At 38.1% G+C, this 12,342-nt stretch overlaps 1 protein-coding gene across 7 annotated transcripts in view; it reads left to right on the top strand.

Annotated features, from left to right (window-relative positions):
* Positions 1–1,766: 1,766 nt before the first annotated feature.
* senp6a (SUMO specific peptidase 6a) overlaps positions 1,767–12,342 on the top strand; it is a 28,819-nt gene continuing 18,243 nt past the window's right edge. For 4 of the 7 annotated variants that reach the window (XM_084377786.1, XM_084377791.1, XM_084377788.1 and 1 more), the window contains exons 1-5: positions 1,767–1,917; positions 8,093–8,186; positions 9,180–9,243; positions 10,583–10,689; positions 12,108–12,260. In XM_084377786.1, coding sequence (XP_084233912.1) covers positions 1,887–1,917; positions 8,093–8,186; positions 9,180–9,243; positions 10,583–10,689; positions 12,108–12,260 — 449 coding nt within the window. In that variant the 5' untranslated portion in view covers positions 1,767–1,886. The remainder of the gene's footprint in view (positions 1,918–8,092; positions 8,187–9,179; positions 9,244–10,582; positions 10,690–12,107; positions 12,261–12,342) is intronic. The other 3 variants (XM_084377789.1, XM_084377790.1, XM_084377792.1) reach the window with 2 other exon arrangements.

The raw sequence follows: 12,342 nt of genomic DNA on the forward strand, positions 1-12,342 counted from the left end.
ATCTATCTTTGATTGTCACATTGATCCTATTGAAGTACAAATAACAAATTAAAATATAACTCAACTTTTTCTGCTGTGATTTAAATACAACTGCTTGTGCGGTGTTTTTATGTTTAGTATTAATTTATTAATTAAATCCTTAATATGACATTACAGTGATCTTATAGTAATGAAATATTTGAATGATATTGCTGCAGAAACAAACACGTGTGTTTGTCTCGTAAACTGGATGAATAGTTAGAATAAAAAGTTGACACGCTGTAGAAACTCTGTAGAAGCTTCTGCACAGAGCTGAGCAGGTTAGTAGGCTAACAAGGTAGCTGGAGTTAAAACACTGAACTTCCGGAAATTACCTTCAAAATAAAACAGCATATGGTTAGACATCTTCCACAGAGTAAGTAGTACTATAATATTTTCATATTTGGATGATTTCATTAATCTATCTGTTCTTGAAATGCAGAAATCATCACTTGCATTGTGTAATTTCCTCTTCTTCATGTTGCTAAATCAGATACAGCAGCCTTTTTAGTGGAGTTTGAATAACTTCATAAAAGCTTATTTATTTCTTAATTTATTCTCAATCTTCTCAAAAACAAAAGTAAACTGAAAACATAAAGTGAACAAAGACAAGTCAATCGAGTCATTGTTTCTCAGGTCAAGTCACAAGTCTTTCACTTCCAGGTCCCAGGTCGAGGGCTGAAGAGGGTCTAAAAGTTGCCAGTATGTAGTTACATACAAGGGAGAGAACAAATATAGTCTTCAGTACAAATTTGAGATATTTGTTCTTAAGTACTTTACTTACTCAGTCTTTTCTTTTCATGCCACTATCTTCTTCTACTCTACAACATATAATACAATATATGCCACCACTGTCTAGAAAGACAAATCATTTTTTGATCACGCTTAAATTGTGTCATGAATCACACATATGATGTTATTCAATTTAAAAGATAATTTTTCAGGTCAAGAAAGTTGCAGTTTGTCGTAAATGAAATAAAATATCATCTAGTTGTGAACTACATTGTCTCGCTCAACACACGTCACCAACAACAACATAGCTGCCAACTCAACACAGAAAAGGTACTAAAAAAGATGAAAATCACAATAAATCTGCTCATATTGACAACTGCAGTCATGTGAAAGTAGAGTTGGTCAGTTTTGCGAGCTATTAACACACAGGAGCAGCTCTACAATGTTTAAGTTATGGGTTTTAGTGACAATTCAATGAGATGTCGTCACTAACGCGACTGTTGGCTGTGTTGTCTTTATAATAACATATTTTAAAAGTCTTATATTTCATTAGTTTGATGACAAACTGAGACTTTCTCATGTTGAAAAAATACTTTTTAAATTCACAAACATATGTGTGATTCATGACACAATTCAAAGTTATTATGAAATAAGGTCCCATGGGGGAAACCAGAAGGGGCGTGATTTCGGCTCTCTATAAGTAAAGACACATTAAAATGAAATATAAAATGATTACATATAAAATGTAAACCAGTTGATAACTGAAATAAAAATAGATATGCTTAAAATATATACCTTAAAAAACGAATGAGCATGCGGCAGTTACGTGTTTTTGTTTGTTTACCAAATATCAAAATGTACATGGAGGGTGGTGCCCGGAAAGTACAGTGTGCCCTGTGTAATCGATCTATTTAATCCAGCCCTGGACATACAGGCTACAGTCGAGAGCGTTGTGTCGGAGAAAAACAACTTTATTCTGAAGGAACATGTGTTGGACTTCCGGAAGTTGGACGGCTTTTCGCGGTAACTTTCCTGTCAGCGGGTCGGAGCAGCAGTCAGCAGCTACATAGAGCCGATCTGCTACCCTGGGTCGCTGATGAGCAACACTATCATCTGAGGAGGATCATGGAATAAACATGGCCCACAATAGAAGCTTTTTCTTTGAAGGTAAGCTGTGACACTCCTCTCCGCTGCTCCGGGCGGCCAGCAGCCATTTTACCCGCACACAGTCTCCGGATTCCTGCTTGCCGAGGCAGATTTTGGGTCCTCTGGTGTTACACATAATCGGACCAGAATATGTGTGGACCCAGAGCGAGTGCACAGTTGGCTAGGTGGCTAACGTTAGCCTTACAATGCTTGCTGTTGTGACAAGCCCATCCTCAGCTATCCGGGGTGGAATGAGCGCTGCCAGGGCCGGTGACAGTGCCAGATCTCTGGGCCTCGAGGGGAAGACGGAACGCTGGCAGGGCGGTCCGGTCCGGAGGATTTTAACCTGAGTCTCTGGGCTGAGCTAGCACCGTTAGCGCTGACGTTAGCTGGCTCTGCAATGTGGGAGCTGGATGTAGCAACAGCACAGACAGGCCTTCCTGCCTTTGCTAAGCTGTTAGCTGCCACATAACGTTTATACATCACAGTAAAATGCACCAACACTTTAATAATAAACGTAAAAATATTCCGAGTTTGTCCTGAAAACTAACAACCTGTCACAGGCTCCAAACTAGCATGCTGACGTCCTAGCTTCAAATATTAGCTAGCTAATATATAGAATCGAACATTGTAAACATTGTGTTTTACAGTGATTAATGACTTTTCTGTCTCATTACTCATGGTGGTCTTCACTTGACTAATAGTTTTCATTTTCATTTTAGAGGCCACACACTTAAAACCCCAAATAAATTAAATTAAAACAGTATTTAAAACGTTTTAGTGAGAGCTAAATGGAGTAAATATGTCATTACATTTACTGCCTTGCTCAGTGGCAGGCATTTCCATGAGGACAAAAAACCTGGTGCTGTAACAGATGGCTTTAGTGTACTGTGAACTTTGTAAGTCGTAAAATAATAGTTTAAAGTATGTTTTTAATTGCTTTCGATGGAAAAGTATGGCTGGGTATTTGTAGCACAAATACAGCATGTAAGTAGCAAAACAATACTTTCTTGATACCTTGCTTTTAGAAACATAATTTTGATTGAAAGGGAAAGATTGGTGATATTCTTTATTTGTCTTATTGTCAGCGAATCCAATCAAAACAGACCAAACCAACAGTGAATGTATCTAATAACAAGTATGAATTCCTGATGTATCGTCTCCTTCTGTGGCATAGTTCTCTGTTGTTGTTGTTGTCCAAAAACTATTAAAGACACATAGAGGAGGAACACTGTTGCACTGGCTCACATGTTCCTTCATTACATGAAGACGCACTGTAGTTTATTTTGACAAAGTCCCCCACACACCGTCCTGCTGCCACACATACTCACTAGAGCACCACTGAAAATAGTCCTCGACAGATGCACTACATCCTCCTGTTTTAATAATGTTATCGAGTCTTTGAAAATACAAATCCTTGAAGTTTTCGACGCAGTCACACACACAACGTCCTGCTGCCACAAATTATCACTCAAGAACCAAATGTGGATTAATCTGCCACGGAAAATAGTCCTTCTGTTTGTGGCCGGACCATGTATAGTCAGAGTCACTATAATGTGAATTCCTGGGTATTGAATGTATGAAATGCAGCTGCAAGAACAAAACTTTCCACTCACTCATATCTTTATATGTTTGATTTGAAAGATAATTAAGTCTAATTATGATTTCTAAGTATTCTAATTAGTAAGTCCTGCTGCCTTTTCTTTCGTTCCTATCTGTGGGAAGTCTCTCGATTTTTATGACTCACTCACTCTGTATTGAGTGTTCTATCAGACTATTTGGGGTACTTGTTCTGTTGTAACTGTTCTCTCTCTGGTGCATGGAGAGCTGTTTTTTCTCCTACTCTGCTCTCTGCTGGGCTGTTGCAGTGCGTCCATCATTTTCTCACAGCAGGAGGTTTTATGTTGTTTTTCCTGTGTCATTCCTTCACTGAATATCAGGTACTGTGTTGTCTCTGTACCATCTGTTTGCATATGATGCACTGTTGCAGTCTGACACATTTGGTGAGGTATGGACTGGTTATTCTGGGTGAAGTGGGTGTTTGTGGACCCAGTTGGTCATGGACCATATTCTACTTCCCTCATATCCTATTAGCGATATCCTCAGGAGATGAAGCATAGACAAAATGCAACGTTATTCATGTAACGTAACTCCAGATTCTGTATTAACATCTGTCCTTAGTAATTGGATCACAATGCCTTGAAACACCTGGAATCGACTGGATTTGATGAAAAATCTTGTAATTGGATTGCAGATAATCTCAGTGATAAAACACAAGTTCTTCCTGATGGCTTTCAGTCCAGTGTTTTAAGTGTTTACAAAGGTGCTCCACAGGGTTGTATTCTCGGACCACCAGTATTTTTATGGATGTAGTATTTTTTATGAGCGAATTAGATGTAAATGATAGAAACGGTACAATTCATCTATATGCGGATGACACCATTGTATACAGATTGCAGTTCAAAACTTCCAATCTGTAGAAGAAACTTCCAACAAGGAGGTTATGTTTTCATCCGTGTCGGTTGGTTGGAGAGAGGGATCCATACTTTTTTAAAATGTTTTATTAACATTGCATGATAAAGATTTTTTCCACATTTTCGTTAATTTCTCAGGCACTAATCCATGGATCTTGATGAAAAAAATCAGGTGTATTCAGGTGGCTGGTATCTGTGAATGAGTACAGAAAAGGTCTGTTGGACCTTGGTGGATGTATAAACCCTAATGAGTACTATTCTGGTTGTTAGTGTTCCCAAAGAATGTCAGAATGAACAGGAGAGGAAATGATCTCATGGTGCAGATGAGGTGAAACAGGCCCCGGGGCTGCATTAGGAATCATGTGGTTTAAATGCATGTTTAATGTACGGATGAGTTACATTTCCTCTGAGCAACAACCAGCTGTTTGCATTTGAGCATTATGTGACAGTCAAAGCTCTCTTTCAGCTGCACCAGCGCCTCTCGCTTCAGTCTGTTTGGATAAATTGTCTTTGTGTCATCATAGATCCACTGTCATGGATTTGTCCTGTTACAGCGTCCACAGACAAAATAAATGAGTGTGCTGAGGCACAGAAGGAACCTAAATGTCCCCTCACAAACATTATCAGGGAGTTTGTTGTGATTTATGAAGCTGGAAAATGGAGCACAACATGAATCTCACAGCCTTTGGGGTTGACTCTGTTTATTAGCTGGAAGAGATCGGAGAAAAGCTCTTGGATCACAATCTAATATATGATTTTTTAAGATTTTTCTTGTCATCTAAAAAGCCCCGGAAGTGGATAATTCGCTAAAAACAGACAGCAGTTGTTCTGTCACTGGTCTCATCTCCTCAGTGTATGATAATCCACTCCTGCAGCTGCACAGCGAGGGCAGGAGCATTATGTTTGAGGCCTAGACGCTGCGAATTTGGTTTGAGGGACAGAAAAAGACGCAGCTCTTAAGGCCTCCATTTAAGCCACATGTACCAATGAAATAACAGTCACTGATTCCCGTACAAGCGGGATTTATGTTATATTTAACTGCTGGGCCTGCAGCCTGATGGATGATATGCATTAACATGATTATGAAGGCGTAGTCTGTCTCACTGTGTTTACGACAGCAGGACTGAGAGACAACATCCAAAATAAAAAATATTTATGAGCTAGTTAGGTTATGTTTCCTTAGTATAAGACGGAGACTATTCTGCGTTTTGGTCCTTTTCTTTGTGTTTTATTTATTGGCTGTTTGTTGTGAGATCCACGTCACAAATTTCAGTTGATTTTGGTAGAAAATAGGAAGCGAGGGCGTCATGGGAAAACTCCACATCCTACAGACGTTAAAGATTTGTGTGTCAACAACATCATCAGTTTTATGTTAGAGTTTGTGTGTCTGTGTTGTAGAATTATCAACTTTTCTTCTGACTTGTTTTGAGGCATGAGGACATAGTTGCACATGTAAGAAAGGAGACTGAATAAAGTAACCCAGCAGGCTTTATGCAGACTGTCGAGGAGAAATTATAAAGAAAGATGTGAGAATCTCATTATGGTATCAACCTTACATGTGTATTTCTATATGTAAGAAACTTTATGCTTCTCAGCATATCAGACAAAGTGACAAAGTCAAAGTGTAACTCGTAAAGATAGTAAAATACATTATTATCACACAGCTCTGTGACTCTGAGTACTCGTGGATCAGAGCCCTGCCAGTGTTGATGTCTTCCACGTGACGAGGAAGACATCCAAATCAAACCAAATTCACCTCAAACTGATGTGTTTTTGCTGGCTGTGAAGAGCTCTTGACTTTCTTTTCACCTCTTCACCAGCTCTGCCTGCGGGTGAAGTTGTCAAGGTCGTTTCATGTCGTCATCAGACGGCACAATAATGTCTTAATCTGACAGATGTGGGTCTAGAGATGCACCAACTTCTTCTCCCCTGATACACATCTTGATACCGAAACTCGTACTGATGTGACAATATTATTCTATTTCCTAAATTTGAAATCTGAAGCTGCCTCATAGTGTGGAAGTGACTCACATATAAGACAAAACAGCTCCATAGTTTGCTATGAGAGTTTGTCAAGACTGAATGAACCTAACTTAAAGCAGGACAGTGAGTTTAATCAGGTCATCGTTGGACAAAACTGCTTTGTCCTCCTTTATGTACGAAAATAGATGTCCATCTCACACAATATACCAATAACTGCCAACATACATGTAGGCATGGGACATTATGAACATTTCGTGTCATGATTATTCTGTCCAACATAATTGCAATCAACAATATGATAATCATCAAAATATTTTTAAAACTTTAAAATAAAAACTCAAATTGCACTAAAACATGCTGGAATCAATTTAACTGTACATTTGTCAGTAAACAAGAAATGTTATTGCGTCACAGAGAGGACAAACATCTTTTTTAGTGAAAAACAATCAAGGAATCTCATAAATCAGAAGGTCTTCCTGCACAGATTAAAGATGAATAAATAAATGGTGGTAACTTCATCTCTCTGTCATGTTTTACTTTGGAATCCCTAACACATCTGATTTTATTTTTGTATTGATACAATGTGAAGCAGAGCCTTCAGTCATGGTGACAGGCTTAAGCAATTTAAAATAAATGAGTAACCAATGAGAGAAATTGTCAAGGAACGTCGTGTCCAGTACTTTCAGATGTTTACCAGTCTTTAAACATTGTGGGTTTTTTTCATTTTGCTTGAAGTATCAGCTTGAGTACAGACGGAGTGCTCCGTCCATGCATCTAAATACGCCTTTACTGAGGTCAGTATTGGGGCAGTGCACGCTTTCACATTGCAGAGATGAGAAAGAGGAATGACGTGTTTTTTATTGTCAGTGAACATGTAATCTTGTGACTTTCACCCCCAGGACAGATTACCAAATTAATCTCACTTTCTCCCTCTAAATTCCTCTATATTTTCAACTGTGTATCGAACCCTGCAGGCCCCATCATAGTTGGGGACATGGACTTTATGTAAACCTTGTAATTAATGACATTATTATTATTTATTAGTTGTTGTAGTTTGCTATTTATATGATGTTTAACAGCTCAGCATCAAAACTTTTTGGATTTTTCTGGATCTTTTTGTGCAACACACTCACACTATTCATTAATACATGTCTCAGTGAAACACATTACAAACACTCTGCTGGGAGGTGAATACATGGACAAACATGTTTACCTGAAACCAAAGTCTTTACATTGGCACTCAGCCCCAAATCTCTATATTGGCACTCAGCCCAAAATCCCTATATTGACAGTAACTTAAACGGATTTTCCAGTTGTTATGAAGTTAAGGAAATTGTGGGTAAAAGTGCTGAATACTTTTATACCTACACTCATGTCACAAGTTATAGTATTTGATGTTGGAATAATAATCTAAATTGACAGAGGGATATTGGTATTATCCAACCAATATAATCGTCCACTAAAAGAATGAGTTAAGTAATGAAGTCTGCAAAAAAATGAAATGCTTTACTGTAGTGACATGAGTGTATTTTTGTTATTTATGGAATTAAGCTTTTGAAGCAAAATTAGCAAGGAGCCCAAGGTTCTCCTTTGCTAATTGTTACCAGTGTTTCATATCATCTCGTTGAAATGATCAGCCCTGAAATGTGACTTGATGTAAATGGTCATTTCAGCTGATGGCTGTGTGTTGGTTCTGTATCCCTGCACTGATGTGAGTCTGGTTTATTATTCCATCCAAGCCCTGGGTAGGTCAGAGACCAGGCGAGATGGAGGGTACAAGCACAACTGGAGCTTTTCTCACTCTGGTGACAGTGAAGAGGAAAGGATACACGAGTAAGCACTTCTCCCGCCCTCGTTTTCAGCACTGCATCACTTTTTTTCACCACACATTCAGGAAGAGACCCCAGTGACACCTCTGCTGATGAGCAGGCTATTCCCGTCTCCGATGATATACTCACTGGTCTTTTTTAGTACAGATCTGTGCGCTCTGCATGTAAATCCTCTACTTTGCGTTCTACAGATCTCCTAGGGTTGGACCGATATGTTGGCTGACAGTAAATATTGATCATCGAAACAAAAGAGGTTCCTCCTGTAGTTTAAACCTGCTGTGAAATGCAGCTTTTTTGCATCTTTTTAATTTTTCTGTTATACATTTGATTGAGCTAACTAGCTAACAGCAGCACAGTATTATTATTTTCATGAGTAATTATTTATAAACTGTCAAAAAATGGTAAAACATGCTCATAGGTTTCCTGTTGTGCAAAAAGACATATTCCGATTTCTTCTGTCCAACCAACGGTCCAAAACCCAAAAACTCTTTATTTACCTTCATAAAATGCAAAGAAAAGCAGCAAATCGTCACATTTAAGAAGCTGCAACCAGACGGTGTGTGACATTTTTGCTTAAAAATGTAAATGATTGATGGATTGTCAAAATTGTCGGCGACTAAATTTCTTTGTCGACTAATCGATTTATCTCCAAATTGTTGCAGCTGTATTAAATCACTTATTTCATGTGAGAGTTGTAGTTTCTCATGACGGTCAGTGCTCTGTAGTAGATCATTTGATGTTAAAAGTGATGAAACTTTAAGACAAATATCAGCTGTTTGCACATTCAGTTTTAAAACCGTGAAAACAAACATTAGCAGTAGTGTAAATCTCATATCGGTCAAACCCTAGAATCCACTTTGTCGCTTTATTGTGCAGATGTGTCATTTTCTACAGACACTGATACACAGAGAACTATTAAACAGTATGAAATGTGCTGAGTAGAACTCTGTTAACATAAAGACTCTGACCATAATATCTTTGTTTTTTTTCCTCTCAGTACGAGCGTGGTGAGCGTGGAGGAGATGGACCGGCAGCAGCCGACCTCCCCTGAGGAGAAAAAGGTAAAACATTCTCCCTGAACTCTCCTCTCTCCTCTCATCTTCTCTCTCACCCCGGTGCTGGTGGCTCCCAGCGGGCTGCACGGCTCTCCGATCACCCCTGCAGACGGTGCCATGGCCTGGCTGGCGCCTGGCTGCAGAACAATGGCACCCGAAGGACCGAAGGCAGTCCATGAGCTAACATTGATGGGACGCTAAGGGACGCCTCGAGGGCTGCTGCTGTTGATGTTGATGTTGTTGTTGTTGTTGATGAGGGGGATTGTGAGTGGGCGTTAGGTGTTGGCCTTTTAATGTTTTGTAAAGGATATTATTCCCACTCGATTGGATATATGTCAGAAAAAATAGATGAAACTATAAACTTAATTCTCAATCAGATTATTTTCATCTGTGGTTTTTTTGCTATGACAAGTGAAAAGTATTTCAACAAGTATTGAGTGAATTTCTGCGACATTTAATAAAAACACTGACATTCGTCCAGAATGTGAATCCTGTTGACTTTAACGATTAGAGGTCAAGTTTTTACTTGTCCAGCACTTCAGTCCGTCACATAATTCCTCTAAATCTTAAGCCTGAATTGGGGGTGGAACTATCTGGCTTTTTCGAGGCCAATACTACGTATTAGAAATCACAGACACTGAAAAATTATATTTGGAACAGATATTCATTTGCAGTAAATATGAAAATATCAGTGTCAAAATTAGAACAACCATATATAGTATAATTTACTCCAGTACTGTTACTCTAGTACTGTTCAAAAGTACAATTTTGAGGTACTTTACTTGAGTATTTCCATTTACTGCTACTTTATACTTCCTCTTCACTACATTTATTTGATAAATTTAGTAAGTTGTTACTTTTCAGATTCATGTTCATTTTAATGTTTATAGGCTATTATTTGGGATAGTGAATCAGATCGTGTTGTTTGAGAGGATGTTGCGTCAGAGCACATTTTTAAATTAGTTATTTTATCTTAATCAGAAAAACGCTCAATGTCGGTCCCAATACCAAACTCTTGTCAGCCTTAGCTCCACAGTACCTCGAGATCGATGCTAACGTAGCATGCTAAATGTTAAAACACGTTCAGTTAAGTTTAATATGAAAAAAATGTGCTGCCATATTAAACAATACATGCAAAGTGTTAGCATCTTGAAATCCAAACTGTACACATTAACAATGCTCATGCTAATACGCTAACAACCATACTTGCTAAAATTAACTCATACCTCTTAATACCAAATGTTTCAGCAGACGTGATTTCTGGCATCAGTAGGATTGTTAGAGCTGAGTCTTAATTCCTCTCACTGATGACCTTCTTGTATTAATGCGTGTGTCCTCTCCACAGTCTCCATCTCTAAGGCACTTCACTTCCTCGGATCCGTTGAGAACGTATGAAAACCGGCCAAATAATCACATGAGGCCTCTGAGCAAGCTGCTGCCCAAAAGGATCAGGTACGGTACGGTATATCCTGTTTCTGTAAACTCGGCTGGTGCTTTCTGATGTTTGGTTTTTAAGTGCGGGGTTGCTTCACAGCTCTGACAGTCTGGGATATGATTATTTTCAGGTGGTTTGGAATGAAAAACACTGGAAAAAGTGACTGCAGTGCTGCCTTTAGTTCGCAAATTCATATTTTTGTGAGCAAATCATGTTTCACTTCACTTGTCTTCCAACAGTTTTCACCACATGATAAATAATAATTGCCAACAGATCCAAGCAGTGTTGTTACAAGTCCCTAAAAGTCGAACTTGAGTGAAAGTTAAAGCTATCATGTGAAAATATTTCTTTGCTGAAAGTGAAAGTCACTCATACAAATAGTACTCGAGTAGTAGTCTTTCAGTATCTGATATTAAATATACTTGAGTATCACAAGTCAAGGTAAATTACACATATCTTTCCCTATATGTTTATACTGTGCACGGTGGGCTGACTGATAAGCGGCTCTACTGATATTCACTATTTTTTGATTATTGAGGGGTATTTATTGGGTTGCTGATAAAATAAATCAATTTTAAGATGTACTTCATCGGCTCTGATGCAGCATGTGATCTGCAAAGTTAACTTGTTACTGAAGTTATCAAATAAATGTAGTGAAAAGTACAGTATTTGCCTCTATGTAGTGAAGTGGAAGTATAAAGTAGCAGAAAATGAAAGTAATGAAAAATGAAGTACCTCACAATTGCACTGAAGTATGTTCTTGAGTAAATGTACTCGGTTACAATCCATCACTTGATTCAAGTCTTACATGTAAGACTGCTATTTGATCTTTGTGGGAAAACATGATTGTTTTTTTATTGTTGTTTTGTTGTTTATTTCAGTAGTAATTTGAATAATAAAATAACTGTTTACATCAGTGGTTTTCTTCTTTTGGACACCAACAGCAATCAAATCTGTGTAATTAAAGTAATAAAAGATAAAGAAAAAAGATAAATACAAGCAATAAAAATGAATAAAATATAATAATAAACAGACAAATAAATACAATACTAACTTAATTTGTATAACACTTTGTACTCTGACTTCACAGGCCATCTTAAGTCTAAAGTCAACAAATAACAAAGAATCGATTGGGTAATAAAGTAGAAAGTGATTTAATAAGTGAATGGATAATTAATAAATAGAATAAAATATTGAGATGGTAATCAGACTTGATTTTACAAAAATAATTAAGAGAAGGTTTACAGAGGGATGTTTGTTTTCAAAGCTTGATCACCATATGAGATGATTAAAGCTTTATAATGTGCTCAGTTAATGTTTAACTCACATTTTTGTACATCGTAAAGGGCTCTCATGATGCGTCTGTAAACAGGTTTTTGTGTACATCAGTCTGAAGATGTGACTGACTGTTAGACTTTGTCTCCGTGTCCTGCAGCGAGGTCCCTCTCTCAGTAGCATCGTCGTCCCCCATCCCCAACAGAACCAACTATTTCATCATCAATCCTGCATCTTCACAAGGAATCGTTTTACAGGGGCGACACTTTCAGCACGCACAGATGCCCTCCGCAATAAGGAAACCAGTCCAAAGGTAAGACTGACTTCTCTGTGCTGCTCTCTCCTTTTGTCTGATTTTCCTGGACCCAACGTACTTGTGTTTGGGGGATAATTAT

The sequence above is a fragment of the Pagrus pagrus genome (assembly GCF_965226575.1).
Source record: "Pagrus pagrus genome assembly, chromosome: 16".
In the NCBI taxonomy this organism is placed as follows: Eukaryota; Metazoa; Chordata; class Actinopteri; order Spariformes; family Sparidae; genus Pagrus; species Pagrus pagrus.